This window comes from Vipera berus, assembly GCF_964194415.1.
Source record: "Vipera berus genome assembly, chromosome: 5".
NCBI lineage: Eukaryota > Metazoa > Chordata > Lepidosauria > Squamata > Viperidae > Vipera > Vipera berus.
The window spans coordinates 32,832,041-32,853,895 of record NC_138207.1 but is presented as its reverse complement, the minus strand read 5'-3'; the positions used below and the strand labels follow the sequence as shown (position 1 = coordinate 32,853,895).

The window sequence follows — 21,855 nt, the reverse complement described above, 5'->3', positions numbered from 1 at the left end:
AACCTTCTGACAAGCAAAGTTAGTGGGGAAACCAGATTCACTTAACAATCATGTTACTAATTTAATTTCTCTCTCTCCTTCTCTTTCCCTCTCTCCCCCTCCCTCTTTCTTTCTCCTCTCCTTCTTTCTCTCTCTCCCTTTCCTTCTTTCCCTATTTTTCTCTTTTCCTCTATTTCTCCCTCTTTCTCTCTCTCCCTTTCCCTCCCTTTCTTTCTCCTTCTCCCTCTCTCTTTCCCTCTATTTCTCCCTCTTCCTCTATTTCCCTCCCTCTCTTTCTCCTTGTCTCTCTCTCCCTCTTTCTCTCCCTCTTTCTCTCTCTCCCTCTATTTCCCTCCCTTTCTCCTTCTCTCTCTCCCTTTCTCTCCCTTTCCCTCTATTTCTCCCTCTTCCTCTATTTCCCTCCCTCTTTCTTTCTCCTTGTCTCTCTCTCCCTTTCTTTCTCTCCCTCTTTCTCTCTCTCCCTCTATTTCCCTCCCTTTCTTTCTGCTTCTCTCTCTCCCTCTCTCTCTCCCTCTCTATTTTTCTCTTTCCCTCTATTTCTCCCTCTTCCTGTTTCCCTTCCTCTTTCTTTCTCCTTCTCTCTCTCCCTCTTTCTCTCTCTCTATTTTTCTCTTTCTCTTTCTCCCTCTTTCTCCCTCTCCCATTGTCCCTTCCTTCTTTCCTTCCTTCCTTCTTCCTTCCCTCCCTCTTTGTCCTTCCCTCTCTGCGTTAGAGCAGTACCTACGGAGGCAGCCCTGCGGCCCGGCTTTCTCTTGCAGAAGGCAGGCTGAAACGGAGCAAGGAATGCGAATCGGCCGATCTCGCGCTCCTGCATTCTCCTCCGCTCGGTTTCAGTTTCTCTTGCTACAAGAGAAAGCAGGCTGAAACGAGCTTTGTTTCAGCCTGCTTTCTCTTGTAGCAAGAGAAGCTGAAACCGAGCGAAGGAGTTCGTAGGAGCGCGAGATCGGCCGATTCGTATTCCTTGCTCTGTTTCAGCCTGCCTTCTGCAAGAGAAAGCCGAGCCGCAGGGAGATTGCAGGAGCCAATTGCAATCTCCCTTGCTTTCACTTGCGGAGGTTGGGGCTGGCCATACGGATCACCTTCGGACCATAAGACGCACCCTTGTTTTCCCCCCACTTTGGGAAAAAAAAGTGCGTCTTATGGTCCGAAAAATACGGTAATTGCTAAAAAGAGAAAGGGAGCAATATACAAATAGTCCTCAACTTACAACCACAATCAAGACCAAAATTTATGTTGCTAAGTGAGATATTTGTTAAGTGAGTTTTGCAACATTTATGACCTTTTTTGGTACAATTGTTAAGTGAATCACTGCAATTGTTAAGTTACTAACACAGTTGTTACATGAATCCCCAATAGCTTTGCTGGTCAGAAGGTCGCAAATGGATGATCACATGACTCCAGGACACTGTAATCGTCACAGACGAGTCATTTGCCAAATATCTGAATTTTGACCACATGATCATGGAGATACTACAGTGGTCGTTAGTGTGAAAAATGACCATAAATCCCTTTTTTCAGTGCCATTGTAACTTTTAACGATCACTAAATGAACTGTTGTAAGTTGAGGACTACCTGTACATTAACCTTGCCCTCTTCATGTTGACTAGATTCTGTTTCATCCCAAACTCAGAACAAGATGAGAAGGTCCTTATATCTCAGCTAGGTAGCTTTCAGGTTATTATAATCTACAAGAGATTTTATTATATTTTTTAAAATATATGAATTACAAAAAGCTTTCAATGCAGCAGACCTCAAATTATTCAATTAGTTTTCATTACAAAAATCAAAATCTGCCATCTGCTGGTGAAGCAACTCAGTTAGATTTTTGAAATATATCTAAGTTTATATTTATAATTTTAACATGTAAGGAAGGAATGACCAATTATATAATTACATACAGGTTGTTATTAAAATAAGATTCAGCAATTTAACAAAAGATTATATGATAAAGGGCAGAATCTAAACAAAAAAATCGATATGCAACAAGAGGAGTATCTGTGGAAGACTAATATAAATTTTATCATGAATATCAGAGAGTACAAAATGTTTTACCTTTGGAAACTATTTCAATGCTAATTGCCAAATTAGTTTACTTCATTTTTTAAAAACTGTTGGAAAGTAATAATTAGATCAGATTCTTTTTTATATTGACAGCATTAAGTTCAAGAATCCTGGAATATGATTATTGAACAATAGAATAAATATAGAAATAATTGTTTTTTCTGTCAGCTGTGGGGTATGCATCAATGCAAACAATATATCTGTACTTGAAAAATAGGTCTGATATCAAATTTAATTCAATCTGAAAATCATTCATGAACTGTTAAGATTATATATGGACTTTTACCACACCTGAAACATATGAAATCTGGGCTTCTCTAAATGTTTTAGTATATGAGGATATAACTTTCTAGATGAGATAGAAATTTTGGATAATGCGAGACATTTGGCGTGACATATGCAAGAACTATTTTTGATTATAGTTCAGTTTGGTTGGAGATTAATAAGGTTAATAGAGATAGGCGCTCTTGGCGCGTAATTGAGAATTTGTTTAGAAATTAGAGAAATGTGGGAGAATGTAAATAGTTGATGAAAGTTTTTTTTCTTTTTTGAAATTAATATGAATAAGGATTGGGACTAAGAAATTTCATTTAGCACTTGAGTAAAGCTCCTTTTCTGTTTTCTTCCTTTTTTTTATCTGTAATATTAATATTGTTTGTATTCATTTTACATGAGCTAGAGGGTGATAGAATTAATAGTTTATTGTTGATAGCATATGGATGCTTATGTTTTTTCTTCGTTTTTATTTTTTATTTTTTTTTAAATTCCATTTATATCCCGCCCTTCTCCGAAGACTCAGGGCAGCTTACAAACTTAGCAGTAGCCTTCATTCTATGTATATGCCTGCTTATTAGGGCTTTCACACACCCCCAAGCGGCATTATTACAAAGTCAGCTTAATTGCCCCCAACAATCTGGGTCCTCATTTTACCTACCTCGGAAGGATGGAAGGCTGAGTCAACCTTGAGCCTGGTGGGATGCGAACCTGCACTAATTGCAGGCAGCTGGTGTTACTTAAGGAGGCATTAGCCCACTGCTCCACCAAGGCTCTTTATACCCTGTATTTAGCTCTGGGAAGTCGGGGGGGGAGGGGGGAATGGGGGAGAGGGATAGGGAGGGTTAGATAGGGGTGGGGGAGGGGGGGATTGTTAAAGTTAAAATGTACTGTAAAACTTTTTAAATAAAAAAAAGAAATTTTGGATAATGCTTAAATCTGACATAGGTTTACTACTCACTTTTATTAATTATTGAATATTATTTTAAAATTGTTTCATTCTTTTATTTGCAATACTAGCCTAATGTTACTCTGACATTTTTATTTAGTTTTACGCAGTTTTTAATTTACATACTTTCCTTTTGTCTTATTTCTTTTGAAATAAACATTTTGATTTGCTATATAAATGATGCACTTTTCATACCTAGTGATTGCAGAAATTTCTTTGTAAGAGTTTTTCCCCCCAATAAATTATTTGGTCTGCCTTGGTAGGGGGACACCTGACAAAGTGTCACACACCCTCTTCTCAAAATTCCAAATGTGTCTACCAGGTCAAAAAGTCTGTGAATCCTTGAAGTTAAATAAAAAAATTGCATCTTACCCCTGTGGCCTGTAGATGTTGCCTAAATTCATCCATTGTTGTGTTTGAAATGCTCATGTCCCTGAACATTCCTTCCAATTTTGATGTGAACTGACATCCACATTCAGTCTGCAAAAGAGAAAGTTATTTTTAGGATGATTTAAACAGAGAAAAACCTCTTAGGCTAGCTATTTAGAATTTTAATACAAACATTTAAGTAAGTGTAAGAAAGTTATGAAAAAATAACACATTCTATTTGGTTCCAGGCACTAATTAATCAGCAGTAAATATCAACAGGCAATTATGCTAATTTATATCTGGATTATCAGACAACTATTTATTCTAGTAAATTTTACTGAAAATAAGAATTTACTATTTCAATCTTTTAAAATTCAACATGGAATAGAGATTGGCAATATTCCCATTAAATATCTATAAATGAATGCAGTAAATATTTCCTTAGGCCTTTCGAAGCATAAATAATTCTTAAAATATCATTGCAGGTGCATATTAATTCAAGCACATGCTAAAAGCAGGAATGTAAAATTTTATGGTTGGGTGATGGGGTGGGAATTTTGCTTTTTAAGAGGATTATTTTTAGGAACCATTAGCCCAAAGAATCCAACTGCTTCTTCCAAGCAGAGGGAAAAGCATGTTCTGTGGATATGGAGGTTACTTGCAACTTGAAGAAAAATACTTCCCTATAGTATTGATATTTGATTTATATTCTGAATTTTTACTAGAGCGCACATTGGCTTATGTAAAGGAACCCACAACAAAAGCCTTATGAGACAAGCTGAGCTGACAGAGTGTGACTAGTACAACAAGTTGAGATTCCATGGCTGAAAATGATTTGAACTTGGATCCTCAGTCTTAGTTTAACTTCTTAGTCACTCCACCAGAATGGCTTAATAATTCTTTACTGACAAAAACAAAATATTTGAACCAAATATACTGTAGCTTTCTTAACATCATATAACATTTACTGCTAAGTTTGTAAGCCGCCCTGAGTCTTCGGAGAAGGGCGGGATATAAATGGAATTAAAAATTTTTTTTACAATTAGCTGAAACAACCAATTACACTGCGATTTATCCCACTGAATAAATGTTGTCATAAAATTAAAGCTAAGTGGAAAAGTCACCGAGAAATCGTTATACTGCTTACCTTTAGCTTAGATATCATATTTTTCTCTGAGTCATCTGAAACACTCTTGTTTGTCAGAAGCCTCCTTGCTAAGTGCTGTTTATAATATCGTTCAAATACATCTTTTTCTTGCATAAATCTAAACAAAACCATTGCCTTGTCCAATATAGTCTCCACCTCTTGCTCAGTTAGCTATAAAGATATAAATAATAGGCAATATACTATTAGAAGAGTCAAACTATGACTGTTATAGAAAATATTTCTCAAAACTAAATTATCTTGTTGTTAATTTAGGCAGGGATTAAAAAACTAGTAACAGATTATCTGATCCATTCTATTTATGAACAAAACAAAAATCAAAACTCTATAAATATGAGTGCAACATTTACATAACATTCATTTTAATGAAATAAAGTAATGTTTTAGTTTTGAATCTTTAAATATGACAGCTTAAACAACTATGTTGCCATAAGTAGTCTAGTTTTGTTTCCATGAAAGGTTTTATAGGTAAGAACCAGCACCTTGAGTTTTACCTAGAATCAAATTGATTATAGTGCTGCTCACAATTAAAAGTGCATGTAAGTGAGGTATGCCAATAAGTATTCATGTTACTGCATTCTAGACCAGCTGGAGCGTCCAAGGGCAGCTTCATGTAGAGTGCATTGTATTCATCCAATCATGATTTAAGTAAGGCAGAAGGGCCTCCCAATTCAAGAAGGGTATAACTGGCGCATATGGCAAAGCTGCAGAAAAGGCCTGCAGGGTTACAGATGCCATCTGCTCTTCAAACAGAAGCCATGAAATTGTGCACTGGATCTGTTTGCAGCAGTATTACCCCACCAAGGACCAAAGACAAAAAAATCTCCATATCCTCGGGGTTCCACAATCCACAACCACTCATTCTTACAAGATGTGAATCTGAGCCTCTTTTCTCCATCTAAATCCCTACAGAACTTCATCAGCATTGGAGGGTCTGGATCTAAGCTGCACCACAGAGAATCATCAGCATACTGATGATATCTAGCTTTGTGCCAATGAACATAATTGTTAACTCGGAGCAGGGAGAGAACCAAACCCTGAGGCATTCTGCAAAGCAATGCTAGTTCTCTGCTCCCCCTTTTTCCAAATCAATAGTGACCTGAACCAGCCCAGGAGGAAGGCGGAGAATCACCATGCCTCCCATTCCTAACCCATGGAAAAAGCATGATCAATGCTGCTTTCTTGAAGTATTACAGATCTGAAAACTAACTGAAAGTGATCCAACTAATGTAACTCCTTCAAAATGTGACAGCAAAGATATAACAGATGGAGTAACTGAAAGGCAAGTGAGTTACATCTGCCTTCAAATCCTGATTCTCCCCACAACTAAGACCTCATAACCAACCTCTCCAGGCCTAGTTTAATATCTATGTATGATTTTGATATGAGCATATAACTTATTAGTAATTTTTATATACATACCTAATTTTAACAAAGAAATATATGAATGGAGGCTTACATTCACTATTTCAACACGATTTAACTATATATACAGTATTTTGCAGAGTTTTACGTTCCTAAAAAGAATTTATTCAGTCTATACTTTTATATATATGTGTGTAATTTTTTTTCCTCAGAAGGGTATGGTTGACTGAGGAGAATAAGTTTGAAATGATCATATCTGTCTCCCTTTATTCTTTGTTAGAAAAAAAATACACAAATATGAGCTGCCACTGCTTTGGTAGCTGTTTTGTCACAAAAGCAGAACAGTTGTAATAGAAAAGATACTTACTCCCTTGACTCCTTTTTTTAGCTTATCATCAATAAATAATGAGAGATACTCTGGAGATCTAGAGTTGAGGTTAAGGAAATATTCAAAATCACCCGCAATTGTTTGTTTGAAGAGCCTGTCATTATTAAAAGATTCTTGAAGGAAGCGGTCAAACCTACTCTTCAAATCCAGTAAGCCCTTAGAACAACAAAGCATATTATTTTTTTAGATTTCTACTATATTCTATATGAAAATCATAGTCACTATTATTTTGGAACTTATAGGACTGGTAACTTTTATTGTTGCCAAAAATCCTTTAACTTGGATGTTGACGTTTCCTTGCCTGTTATCCTGTCACATTTATATTCTCAGCTATATTGCCCTTGCAGTCCTATAATAAAACAAATTAAGGCTAGATGAGTATCTTTAAGATAATTTATGTTCTTCTCAGACTCTTCTGGGGATAATGACTTGGGGTTCATTCTCATGATTGAGTCTCCACTGCACTCCAACCCACACCATTTTTACAATTGCAAATATTCAAGCTGAGTTCTTGGGAATCGGAATCCTTCACTCCAATTAAACCATTATTAATTTATTATGTAGAGGTAAACTATGTGACTGATGTTTGCAGAAAATAATGCAAAATCTTGATTAGAAGATGCTGTATTGTTTGGCATGTTTCTGAAGAAGAAACAACTGTCTCTAAAAATCTAAAAAACTTTCAAGGAATGCCTTCTTAGGAAGAAAAAAATTCCCTAATGATTCAAACTCTGGAAATCATGAAAGCCACCCGAAACTGAGTATCAGGAGATTCTGATGTTATGCTATACTTCTGAATGATATATGCTGTATTGCTGGGCTCCTAAAGGTAAAGGTTCCCCTGCACATGTGTGCTAGTCGTTTCCGACTCTAGGGGCCAATGCTCATCTCCGTTTCAAAGCCGAAGAGCCAGCGCTTGTCCGAGGACGTCTCCGTGGTCATGTGGCTGGCATGACTAGACGCCAAAGGCGCATGGAACGCTGTTACCTTCCCATTGTAGTGGTCCCTATTTTTCTACTTGCATTTTTTACATGCTTTCGAACTGCTAGGTTGGCAGAAGCTGGGACGAGTAACAGGCGCTCACTCTATTACGCGGCACTCAGGATTCGACCCACCAAACTGCCGACATTCTGATCGACAAGCTCAGCGTCCTAACCCATTGAGCCACCGCATCTCTCTTGCTGGGCTCCTATTAATATCTAAATATTAAGCTTTGGTTATTGATTAAGGTTGCTTTTTGTTTTGGCCCTTTTCTTGTTCTTCATTCCCTAATATTATACTTAAAATATCCCCAAAATTATACCTTCTGGAGAAGATAAGGTGAATTATATTTACTTTTGATTTAGAATTCACCCAAAAAGTAGCCATCATGATGCCTACAATACTGGAAGGTGCAGTAACCTGCCTCTCTTCCTGTGAAAAGAGGTCTCTTGAAAAGCTTTGTTTGTTTCCCTAATAAAAAAGCATTTCACTGAATCAGACAGTTGTCAAAAGGTGCCTTAATCCACTTGACAAATTTGACAGAAATTCAGGCTAGGAAAGCAGTTACATCCCACATACTTCTAGCTACCCCTGGAGAAACAAACACAGATTTATTGCGGACCCAAGTATAATAAAGTATCCTCATTTACCATCAGGTTTAGAGAATCTAGTCAATTATCTTCTTCAAAGTGAGACTTTCACAAATTAGTTTAGAAAAAGGTTCCAGAGGAAGAAAAATGAGAACTATGTAAGATTTTTGACTGAAGCATTTTGTGCACCTAGTATGAACCATATTAGAAAGCTATCTAAGAAAAGGAAAACTGGCACTTCAAGAGAATTGTTTTCTCCCTTTCAGACAAGCCGGCCTGTGTTGCCAGATGGAATGATCTATGAAAGAGCTGTCTGTCTGTACTGTTCACTGAAAGTAAAAATATTTTTATTTTTGTCTCAAAAGGTGCTTTTCCAAAAACTGGACTTTCTTAGTTTTTTTATTTGAAAACATTTCATTTCTCATCCAAGAAAAGTCTTCGGTTCTAACTGACTGGTGGGAATGGTAGCATTTATATTCTTTGCAGGCATCTTGGTTGTTGCTCTGAATGGTGTTTTAAATAATTTGACATCTACGTCAAAACTGAACAGCCCTCCCTCGACAGAGGGGGAGGGAGACAATACCATCTATCTCCTGTCCCCAGTCCCAAGACGTTCCTCACCCTTTACGCTCTGATTCAGGGAATACAGAGGATACAGATAAAACCCCAAGTGACCCCAATGGCTCTCAAAGAGCTAACAAGCAGATGAATGCAAAGAATATAAATCCTTCCATTCCCCATCAGTCAGTTAGACCTGAAGAGAAGCAAAATGTTTTCAAAGAAAAAAAAATCTAGAGCCCACTTGCCTTTTGAAAAAAAAACAAACCAAACACACCTTTGGGACAACCGTGACCTGGATGATTGAGAATCTCCTCTTGTAAATTGAAAATTTATTTATTATGCTTCTTTGGGATTAAAATTATAAGCTTTCTAGGAATTGACAGGAAAGTCGGAAATTTTCTGTTTACAGCCATGAAAAATCTAGTTTATCTCATATGAAAAAATTTAGCTAATTTGAGAAGCCAATGAAGAGTATTAAAATGTAAATACATTTTTAAATTTTAGGGAAAATGATTCTTAATAATTTCTCTTTGCTTATCTCTACTATGAAACATTGCTGAAGCAGTACTTGAATTATGTAAGTATACTTCTGCTAAAGGAAACATTTTCATCATAAGAAAAAATGAGTATTTAAAGGCTTTGATTACCTGAATATAATCCACTGGGTTCTTTCCTTCACCTTCTTCAGATACAAGTGCTTTACCTTGTTCCCTCAAGTAGGTACTCATACATTCACACATTGTCTTTAAACCATTTGGAACACGACTAAATAATTTGTACATACACGCAAGATCTGCAGCAGATATATACATAAATTTTATATTGTTATCTACTAATAACATATTTGTAACATTACACAGCAAATAATCAAAATGTGGTATTTCTGATGTTTCATTAAATTCTCCAATTTTCCAGAAGCAGCATTACTTAATCATAGCCCTCTCTCTCTGAAATCAGTTTGCCTTATTCCTTTTTTGTTATCATTTTGAAATCACCTGGAATGTCTCAATTAGCATCCATCCACATGTGGCTTCACTATTGTTGCAGATAGCACTACACAGACTTACCTTCTGTTTTTCCATTTTTCAACATGTGAACTAGACCAGAATTTTCCATTTCCACTATGGTCTTCATATGCTTGGAAATCAGCTCCCTCTCAACAACTTTGACAATTGGCTCTTCAGTTGATTTGTCAAGGCAGTGCATCACACGTTCTATTTCTTCATTAATTCTAGCTTCTACTTTTTTAATATAAACTGAAGCACTATTTTCTGCTAAAAATTTCTGACTTTCCATCTGTAATAAAATAAAGCAAAGGAAAATAGAACACTACAGAAACTGTGAAGAACTACAGAAAATAAACCAAACCCATTCAGTTTCTCTTAGCAGTAATTGCTCAAGGGATTAATTCATCACCTTACTACTGTGTTAACTCTTATATTTGCCATGCATTAATATCCACCAAAATCCATTATCACCAGAGGTCAAGGCTGAGTGAACACAGCCTCATGTTCAGAGCAAAGGAAAAACCTGAAGCAGAAACCACTCTACATTAGGGGCCAATAACAATACTCCAGATTGATATTTATGAATCTAGTATTAAATAACAGGGATTTGTAAACTTTGGGGGAAATCCATTTTATTACTATCTGTAAATACTGAAAAGCAGCATTGTACCTGAAAGAATTCTGCTGACATCTCCAGAAATGGAGCTTCAAAGTCTTCTTCATAGACTGATCTTCCTTCAAGGCCTAGAATCATTAACATCTGGCAAGCATTTCTTATTGCTCCTCTGTCAAAACAGTAGAATTTGCAGATTAGGTTAATTTTAGTGAAATTAATATTTGCAAACTATTCAATAAGTGTTTCGTGTAATATTTCCATACTTGTTCTATGTTTCACACAAAAGTAAATGTTTTATGTATCACAGTTCTCAATAAATGAAAGAGCTAGAACAGTACCGAGAAAGGTTTTTTTATTATCAGCCAAAGGTAATAGTATACAATCATTACCAAAGCCAAAAAGAAAGAGAGAAAAAAGAAATCAGTGTCAGTTTTCAGAAAATTGTTTATCCCCAACATCTATTAGTGTGCATTTTGGAAATAACTTCATTTTATCCCCAAATAATAAATTGACATGAAGCTTCTGGGTGCAATTCAAGGCACTGGTCTTCATCTTTAAAGCCCTACATGACACTAGGCCAGGTTACTTGCAGGACTGTTATCCCTCATGGTTTCTGTGCATCCCACCAGTTCTAGCAGAGTGGGCAAACTCTTGAGTTCACTCAGTGAAGCAGTGTCACCAGCAAGGTACATCCTTGGAAGCATGCCTTCTCTTTCATGGCATCTGCCTTATGGAACAGCCTCCTTTCAGGGATACCAACAGCCCTGACTGTTGGCTTTTTGTAAAGCAATGAAGCCCTGACTGGGGATTAATTTAATGGAACAATGAGGTAGACACATGCAAATGGTTTGAAAAGAGATTTCTATGGGCCCCTTAAGTTGTTGTTTCTTTTCAACAGTTTGGACATTATTTTATTCTTTTGGTGTCCAGAATTTCACTAGTTTGATAGCCATATAAGATAAGATAAAGCTGTGATTATATATTCAGCTGTGAATTACGAAGCACCTCAACTCGGTTGCTGTAGGTACTGTGAACTGTGTAGATCAGGGGTGTCAAACTCGCAACGTCACATGATGTGTTGTGACACATCGCGACATTTTCTCCATTGCCGGCAATGGGGTGGGCGTGGTTGATCTCCCTCATACTAGCTCAAAACAACTAAAATTTCAGAGTTGAAAAATGTAAAATGACATATGATATTGAACAAAAAAAACCCAATAAAATCTAATAGCAAAAAAAATGATTGAGAAGTAAAACAAAAAAATCCCAAACCAATAAAACGTTGTCAAATGTAATTCATTTGCAGAGACATACCTATCTACCACTTCTCCTTTCCGTTCCCTTGCAATCATGTCTAACAAAGTCTGTCGGAGATGATCTCTAATGCACCCGTACCGTACAACTTGATCTCGAAAAATTATTAATCCCAAATTGTAGACATTTTCCACGTTGTTTTGTTGTACATACACACGGTCCTAAAATCAAAGTACAAATACAAATGCAAAGCATCTATATAACTGAAGTTTATCTATAGTGGAATAACTTAATTCTGCTTCAGCATATCTCTACAATATGCTTTTATTAAGTTTCTTACCAAAATATTGCATTTAATAATATCAAAATTAATGTTACATTTATAGAAAAATGTACACTGGATAAATGTATTAGTCATTAATGGGTTTGATCTAAACCTAGTCGTACTTGGAGTAGGTCTATTGAAATAAACTGGATTTAGGAATGAGTTCAATGATAACAAAACATATACGGTAATCTAGATTAAACTGGGCTCCAACCCATTGTTTACAATACATATAAACTTAACGTACAACAAATTATGTTAACACACCCATTTCAAATTATATATAATTTAAGTTCTTTCAGATAGAACATAATAAACATGTGACTTCACATGTATGAAACAATACCTGATTAAAATGCAATAAAAAGTGTTAAATTATTTCATATGCTGTGATTAGAACTGCAAAAAGAATGACTACTTGAAATATTTCAGAGTGACCATTTGAGCCCTTTAGAGCAGACATGTCAAACTCGTGACGTCACATGACGTTGCACGACATATCGGAGCGTTTTCCCCATTGCCGGCAATTGGGTGGCCGCAGTTTCCTGGTGACGCGTCTGGCCCGTGGGCTGGCAGTTTGACACCCCTGCTTTAGAGGAAGGCTAACATCTTTTTAAGTACTGCATGTAGTAAACAAAAGGAACTATATACTAAACATCATTAAAAATAATGCTACAAGCTATTTACATTCACATTTAATAACCTAATTAGAATATAAAAATAGTTTAAATAAATTAGTGTTTTACAGTTTCAAAACCATGAACAATTAAACTGGATAGTGCATGTTTGCCTATTAATCAGATAAACGACAAATTTATTTATTTATTTATTCCAAGCTTATATGGGTTGGTAATAATGTTAGCTACTAGGATTGTACAATGAATTTGAATTTGAATAAATGTTCTAGACTATGCATGAATGCAAAATTATCTTCTAGCAGAACATTCTTAGATCAAAGGCATCTTTTTCCTAGAATCAATATAAGATGCAGCTTCTTTAAAATATTAACAAGTGCAATGTGGCTTTTGCCATACAATCCAAATCACTATTTCAGTGTCAAATCTGCATTTCTACCAAGCCTTATTAGTTGTAATCCCAACCTTAATAAAGGAAAAAGAAACACTTCCTTGTATTTCACTGTATGTGGAACTACTACTACAATAGTTCCTCCACATTTGTATTGGCTAGGCTAGGAATAATAAAAAACTTAACAGTGAATATAAAAACCAGATTTAGCAAAATTCCTTGTTTTTTGCAATTTTTTAATCCTTAGAGTAGTATTCTTTTAAATAAAAACAAGAGAGGGGCAAGACATAACCCAGGATGATTCAAACTGAACAGATAGCAAATTAAGTGAGCCAACCCCATTTTAGTTTTGGAGTTATATGTACTTATGATTTTTCATTTTTATATACTATCTTTAGGGTCAGCTTACACAAAAAGATATAAATTCAGGAAACTCAAACAATATGTAATAATGTGGAAGAATATAAAAGCAAGTGCCAAATAATGTAGTTTTTAAAGCCAGAGGTAGAAACAAAGGTTTCTTTCCTCTGTGTATCAGTTAATCATGTAAGTTTGAATCAATTTTTCCAACAACATGGAGTAGAAAATGTTTGCATTTTAACTGACCATTTTTGTAACTGGAATTTCAGATTTTACTTACCATATACATCAGAATATCTCTAATCATCACCATTGCTGTCTGGTGATCATTCCATGCTTGGTTTAATGTTTGAAGAAAATTGTTATTTAATGAGTTTAATACATCTTCTCGCACCTACAACAAAATATTTAATTGAATAAATTGTTTAATATAGATCAGAAATGAGCAATTATATCCTGCATTATCAAGAATGAATGAAGTCAAACATTGATTTTTGGGAAGGGGGAACTTAAGGGACAAAATGTCAAAATAGTGAATATTTTTCCTACACTGAATTCATTAAGTAGTTGCATAGCAAGAGCAAACAATAGTATCCCCTTTGATATCTGAAGCAGAAAAACGCTAATGACCTGAAGGACACTGCTTTCCTGACAAATAGACAAATGAATGCAGTTTACAACTACTATACTACTGTTCCACAGCCATTTCATTTTTCCTATTACTATCCCTCTGAATATGAACAGATGAAGAGAAATTTCAAAGTTCACTGAGATGTGATTATTTTGTGAGAATACCACATGCCAACTGTTTGAAAAGGATTAGTAACTTTTCACTATAGTTTTACAATGCCTGAAACAAATAATAGTATAATCTATATTGTCACTCAGTGCCCATTATTATCTGTGAAAGATGCTGGAATGTAAATTGGATTTTTCCCCCACTCTATTATAACATCGATTTCTGATTATAGCACAAACATGTACGGTACTTGCTATACTGAAGTCTCATGATTAGGTTAAATGTCTGATATGCCCTTGGCAGAACAACCTGTTAATGCAAATATTACAATATTTAACTCAGCTGAAATGCTCTAAACCACGGGTGTCAAACTTGATCACATCACGTGACATGTCACATTTTTTTGCCCTTGTGGAACTGGGATGGGCGTGGCTTGCATGTGACACATCCAGCCCGCACACCTCCAGTTTGACACCCCTGCTCTAAACACACTCAATAGTTATCAATAAATATTAGCAGTTTACTTATTTGCCAAAATCCCTTATCACCTCTTGGTGTTTAATAATATCAAGCTGCTATATAAGTTTATGCTTTTCAGACAATCACCAATAATTTATTTGATTTTTATCCTGCCTGTATGACTTGATAAGTAACTCAAAGTGGCAAATATACATAATACTTCCTCCTCCTTTTTTCCACACAATAACCCTGCGAGGTGGATTAGGCTGAGAAACAGGCCCAAAGTCATGCAGCTGGCTTTCATGCCTAAAGAAGGACTTTCCTAGTACTCAGGCCAGCATTTTAACCACTTAAACCAAACATGTGAACTGAAGCCCATCAATGATTTTGTTAACAAGCACAAAGATGTAAATTCTTTATTTTTTATTAGACATAATTAGAGTTTAATTTTTTATTTTACAGCAAACCATTTGCTATTTCGTACAAACTTGGAAAAGTGTTTTCTTCTGGATACAGATAATTTTAAATAATGGTTTGCTGAAAACCAGAAGTAGAAATTTCAAACCTCTATACAAACCAAAGAAAAAAGACTGGAAGCCTGACAAATAAGACTTCTGCTTATAAAGCAAAAACTGCTTTGGCTTTTTTCCCTTATCATAAACAATATCTCTGCTATGTTAACCTCCTGTACGTGGATGATTTACCTAGATTAATTTATTTTAATTAATTTAAATTAATTGATTTTAACTGTAATAAAATCTATGTAAAAATGTAAAGTACTCTGACATTTAGATACTATTTATAAATGGTTTGTTTATGCTAATAGTAATATTCATTTGGTCAATAACCAACAAAAATTTATGTTACTAGTTATATAATATAACTAGTATGGCTATTTTTTGTCCCAAAGATGCTTTTTTCCAAAAAGCAACTGGACTTTCTTGGGTTTTTCTTTGTAAACATTTCATTTCTCATCCAAGAAGCTTCTTCATTTATAAGTGACTGGTGGGGAATGAAAGGATTTATATACTTTGCAATCTTGTGCTCATTAGTACTCTGACAGTCATTGGGATCATTTGGAAGTTTATCTGTATCCTCAGTCACCTGAATAAGAGTGTAAACAGGTGTGAAACCTTCTTGGAAGGGCTAAAAGAGCAAGTTGCAGTCCCAAGAAGGTTCCACACCTGTTTACACTCCAATTCAGGTGACTCTGAGGAAACACTGAGTATATAAACTCCCAAGTGGCCCCAATGACTCTCAGAGAGTTAACAAACAACTTGCAAAGAATATAAATCCTTGCATTCCCCACCAGTCAATTAGAACTGAAGAAACGTCTTGGATGGAAAGTAAAATATTTTCAAGAAAAAACCCAAGAAAGTCCAGGTGCCTTTTGGAAAAAGCACCTTTGGGACAACCATGATGATGGAGAATCTCCACAGACACACTGCTATTTTTCCTCTTTCATCAGCTACCATCAGCAATCTTCTTTCAATCTCTATATCACCAACAAGACATCTCGCTGGAAATATAAAACTTGCTCAATCCAGCATCCCATCCTGAGGTCCCTAGTGCCCCACTAGATTGCATTGTGCCCCAAAATCAAGTTAAATGTTGTATAAATGTAAGTATGCATAGAAGCTCTTAAAAATTCTAAGCCTCATAAACTGGGCCATTTTTTGCATTTTAAGGAGCTTAATATATCAATTTTATCTGTTATTCCCCCAAAGCAAAATAAAACATCAACAAAAAGCCATATCCCCAAATTTGAGTTCCTTAATCCAACAACATTACATTGTCTTCAGTCATGCTCTGCATTCTCCAGGTAGGTGAGAAATGTACCCAAGCCAAAGTATACCAGTCTCTGTTCTAAAGACAAGCAAATGTTCAAACAAGATATTGCTTTCTATGCTTTCAGGAAATTATTGCCTTCAGATACCTTATTTATAAGATGCTCTGTAACCACTTCTCGTAATCCAGTGTATAATTTTTCTCCATGTTTATGTAATACCATAGTATATGCATTTCTATACAGTTCCTCAAAGCTGAGACCACTGTTGTTCTTCCGCTGAATTTCTTGGATAGCATTTTTCAATAGATCCCAAATGCTGTTAACATATTTTTCATCCATGGTCATCTGTATGCGGACATACAAAAGTACAGTTAAGAGTTTATTGGTGTCAGGTTTTCAAAACATATTTCCTTTAAATCAGATTAAGGACCAAATTTACCTAAAAGATAGATGATGATGCATTTAAGAGAAATTCCCAAATAAACATAGAATGTGTGAGTGTGTGTGCGTGTGTGTAGGTAAGAACAGACAAAATTCCTATAAAATTGCTCAGCTTCCCTGACTTTTCAGTTATGGTTCTGAAAGCCACTGAACCCAAGCCTGCAAAATAATATATGCTGCTTTCTTGCATGAGCATATGTACAGTATATAAGAAAGGACACAATCAGGGCAAAATATTAACATAAACTGAATTAATGTCTATTGCAGACATGTCAAACACAAGGCCCGGGCGCCAGATCTGGCCTGCGAAGTGGTTTCATGTGGCCCGCGAAGCCATCCTGGAAACAGTGAGGGAACGGCCCCCGCTGCCTTGACCCCAGCCCAGGCCAGCTGGGAGGCAATGTACAATTTCATGGTGGCCATCTATGGTGAAACACATTCAGTCTTAGCTCCACAAGGCCGTCTGGAAACAGCAAGGGACCGGCTCCTGCTGCATCGGCCCCGCCCCCTGGGTGCACGCTGGGGAGGTATCACCCTTTGTGAGGAATGAAGAAATACACCATCGCCTCGAAGTGGCCAGCACATGGCCCTGGCAACTTCAGGCAGGTTAGGGACTGGGCAGCATTGCACAGGTAACATTGACTCATGCTGCTCATGGCATCCCCTCCCCTAGAGTCCACCAAGCTGGATATTGAAGCAGGCAAGGGCCATGTGCTGGCCACTTCCAGGCGATGGTGCATTTCTTCATTCTTCATGAAGGATGAAACTTCCCCAGCTGCGTTTCTTGCCTGTTTTTCTCCCTCCCTCATCTCAAATATTTTCCCACCACTCTTAGGAAGGAAGGAAGGAACGAAGGAAGGAGGGACAGTCTGAGGGAAGTACTGCCTTAGTCCTGCCCTGCTGCCCTTTCACCATCCCCTTGCGCCCTGCTCTTGGCCTATCCTGGGGGGTCTCCCATCCTATTGCTAAGGAAGCTTTGGATACAAAGCCAGGTCTCCTCACATTATTATTATGATTATTTATTGGATTTATATACCGCCCTTCTCCTGAAGGACTCCGGGTGGTGTACAGGGCAATAAACACAATATACAATATACACTATACAAAGTTAAAATAAATTACATTAAATTAGCCCTAATAAGTAAAACACATTCTAAAAGTTTAAAAATTAAAAAAAATTAAATCCCAATCCCAGTCCAGGCCGGCAAGCTCAAATAACCCAAGTTTTCAGGTCGCGGCGAAAGGAGCAAAGGTCGGGAGCCATCTGGAGCTCAACAGGGAGTTGGTTCCATAGGGCACGCATGTCCACAGAGAATGCTCTCCTCCTGGGGGCCGCCAGTCGGCATTCCCTGACCGACGGCACCTTGAGGAGGCCCTCTCTGTGGGAGTGCATAGGACGATGGGAGGTTGATGCCGGCAGAAGGTGCTCCCATAAATAATCCGGACCCATGCCATTTAGGGCTTTATAGGTCATCACCAGCACCTTGAATCTCACCCGGAAGACAACTGGAAGCCAATGCAGCTCGCGGAGCAGAGGTGTTACATGGGAGTATCGGGACACCCCCATCACAACTCGCGCGGCCGCATTCTGCACCAGTTGGAGCCTCCGAGTGGACTTCAAGGGCAGCCCCATGTAGACAGCATTGCAGTAGTCAATCTGAGAGGTCACGAGCGCATGAGTGACTGTACGTAGGGCATCTTGGTCCAAATAGGGCCGCAACTGGCGCACCAGGCAAACCTGGGCAAAAGTCCCCCTGGTCACAGCTCCTATATGATCTTCTAAACTGAGCTGTGAGTCAAGGAGGACACCCAAGTTGCGAGCCCTATCTACGGGGGGTAACACCTCACCCCTCATAGTTAAAGATGGAATAGAGTGGATAACCCGAGATGCCGGTATGTACAGCCACTTGGTCTTGTCGGGATTTAGACGAAGCCTGTTCCTCCCCATCCAGACCCTCACCGCCTCCAGGCAACGGGACATCATGGCGAGGGCATCACTGGGTTGATTTGGGATGGATAAAAAGCTGGGTATCATCAGCATACTGCCTCCTTAAGTAACACCAGCTGCCTGCAATTAGTGCAGGTTCGCATCCCACCAGGCTCAAGGTTGACTCAGCCTTCCATCCTTCCGAGGTAGGTAAAATGAGGACCCAGATTGTTGGGGGCAATAAGCTGACTTTGTAATAATGCCGCTTGGTGGGGGTTGAAAGCCCTAATAAGCAGGCATATACATAGAATGAAGGCTATTGCTAAGCACATTGGTTTCTGCTTAAAATTTGTAAGCCGCCCTGAGTCTTCGGAGAAGGGCGGGATATAAATGGGATTAAAAAAAACAAAAAAAACCCAAAAACCCCCCACAAATGATCTCATCCAGCGGCTTCATATGGAGAGGGAGTTGGCCTCCCTCTGACTTTGCCATCATACCCATCATGAGCAACCTGGCTAAGGAGAACAAGCACAGCGGGCAGCAGCCTTGAGAAGGAGGTAAGTGCATCTGGGCACCTCCTTGGGGAAGTGGGGCTGGGCTTAGTGCTGAGGACCGGGCTAGGTGTTTGACCTCCACGCCACCATACAGTCCCCCCCGCATGGCCTGAAAGGAACAGTGAGGCTCTTCCAGTGGACCATGCCTTGGCACTTACCCTGGTCCCACTCCCTTCTGCCAGGGACCCTCAGATCTGTCCCACTGCTGCCCAGGCCCCCATAGGCACCCTTGACACGAACAATGTAGAGCTGGCCATGCCCACCCATTAGGCCACACCCACCCTGGCCACACCTACCCGGCCCCCTGAGGGCAACCAGAATGCTGATTTGACCTCCACGCCACCATACAGTCCCCCCCCGCATGGCCTGAAAGGAACAGTGAGGCTCTTCCAGTGGACCATGCCTTGGCACTTACCCTGGTCCCACTCCCTTCTGCCAGGGACCCTCAGATCTGTCCCACTGCTGCCCAGGCCCCCATAGGCACCCTTGACACAAACAATGTAGAGCTGGCCATGCCCACCCATTAGGCCACACCCACCCTGGCCACACCTACCTGGCCCCCTGAGGGCAACCAGAATGCTGATGCGACCCTCAATGAAATTGAGTTTGACACCCCTGTTCTGAAAGCATACAATCTCTTCACTTCAGCTTTTCTGTAAACTGAGATTAAACAAAGAATATCTGTATATTTCCCTTAGTTCAATTTCAATCGAAAACAGGAAAGTCTGGTTCCCAACATTAAAACATAAGAGGATCTAATCAACTTTTGAAAAGGTTGAAAACCTGTTCTGAAACTGAATAATTCCAATTGAACTGACAGGGAATTTAGCAATAATACAAAAGGCTATATTCTTTTTTAAAGGGGGGGAGTTATTCACATCAAGGGAGACTCAAGCCATGCTATAGAATCAATGTTAAATAAATTGTTGTTACGGGTGTATTTATTCTTGTTAAATCTCCTACTATTACATTTCAAGATAAAATTATAAAGACAAAGAGAAATTCTGTGCTGAATACAAAAAGCCACAGCAGCACCCTATGCTGGCACTGAAGGGTTATTGGAATAACTTCCTAAAAAGACAAAGTAGTTATTTTAATTATTTTGCTTTCAGAAAAGGTTTGATGGTACTAGATAAATAGTTAACATCTACATAAGTCAAGAAGGAGCAGGTTGTCAATGCTTAAAGTCAACAGGCTCATGAACTCTCACTAGTTCTTCACTGCCATATAGCAACTTAGCCTATTTTCTTAAGAGTTGGAACATAATGCTGCAATCCCAATTTAAAGATAATTCAAAATCATGTTGATCTTGTCCAATTCAACTGATTTTCTATATTAAATCTCAAACATTGAGTTTTTCAGCAAAATATACCTCTTTGAAATAAGTATGATGGAAATGTGGGAGAAGCTTGTTTTAATTCAGGCTGAATCTTTGGGGTTACTTGCTTCTTATTTAGAATTTTTCTTCAGGAATTTTGTAAAATATGTTACAAAGCTAATAATGTTTTAAATGGAAGAATGCAAGAAATAGGGTGCACAGGATTCCTCGAAGATAGGATTTCAAAGATAATACCCCAATATCTCTAATGATACATGAATTATAAAGAAAGACTGAAGTCAGAGTTCCATTTCGATATCTATCTTTGTGTAAAATGGCTTAAGGAAAATCAGAACTATTTTCACCATGATTTTCTGAAGAATCCATAGTAATTGGTTCTTCCAGTATACTAAGTCACAATGAGCAGGTTCAAACACCAGAGTAAATTAAAATAAACAAAACACATGATGATCGGAACTCATGTCAAATGCATGCATGCGTGCACATAAAAACACATTTTATATATATTTAAATGTCAAAAGGAAAATACAACATATTCCATACATATTCCATTAATATACAAACACCAGTGATAACAGTGATGAAGGAATCAAATGCTTTTAATGTTAACAAACAATGCAAAAGATAGTATTCATTTTAAGAGTCAAGTACATGAAGAATACTGAGTAGTGACAGAAAACTAAATTATAGTTTAGAATCAGTTGCTAGTGTGTTCCTATCCCCTAGCAGAGCCATAGGGCAGGCATGTCAAACTGCCGGCCCATGGGCCGGATGCGTCACACCGAAACCGCACCCACCCCATTGTTGGCAATGGGGAAAAAGTCACAATACATCGCACAACATCATGTGACGTTGCAAGTTTATTTATTTATTTATTTTATTGCATTTATATACCGCCCTTTCCCTGAGGACTCAGGGCGGTTTACAGAGAGTTAAAAATCAAACATACAAAAGTTAAAAGCCAAGTTAAAAAATATTAAATTAACCCTGTGCTATTAAAAACCAACATTTCCACCTCCTTTTTTTACTCAAACATACAGTATTGGAATGAATGAATGAATCTTTATTGTCAAAGTACAACTATGTATACACTGAGATTAGCTGAGCCACCCTTTGTGCTCCCACCTCCCAACACACAGTGACAACAAACCCTTCATCTTACTACACCATGTGAACCAACTACACCACACACTGGCCTCCCAAGTCAATTCTGCATAAAATTCACACAAGTTATTTCTCGTTCAAAAGCCTAACAGCCCATGGATAAAAGTACCTTATTTATAACCAAACTGGGACACAATGGTATATAATATGTGT

At 37.8% G+C, this 21,855-nt stretch overlaps 1 protein-coding gene across 3 annotated transcripts in view; it reads right to left on the bottom strand.

Annotated features, from left to right (window-relative positions):
- Positions 1–21,855, bottom strand: part of CUL3 (cullin 3) — a 52,445-nt gene that overhangs the window by 12,872 nt on the left and 17,718 nt on the right. For all 3 annotated transcript variants that reach the window (XM_081329802.1, XM_081329800.1, XM_081329801.1), the window contains exons 2-10: positions 16,425–16,622; positions 13,571–13,684; positions 11,640–11,800; positions 10,380–10,494; positions 9,770–9,998; positions 9,350–9,495; positions 6,550–6,726; positions 4,800–4,970; positions 3,656–3,763 (exon numbers count right to left, since the gene is read on the bottom strand). In XM_081329802.1, the coding sequence (XP_081185928.1) occupies positions 3,656–3,763; positions 4,800–4,970; positions 6,550–6,726; positions 9,350–9,495; positions 9,770–9,998; positions 10,380–10,494; positions 11,640–11,800; positions 13,571–13,684; positions 16,425–16,622 (1,419 nt within the window). The remainder of the gene's footprint in view (positions 1–3,655; positions 3,764–4,799; positions 4,971–6,549; positions 6,727–9,349; positions 9,496–9,769; positions 9,999–10,379; positions 10,495–11,639; positions 11,801–13,570; positions 13,685–16,424; positions 16,623–21,855) is intronic.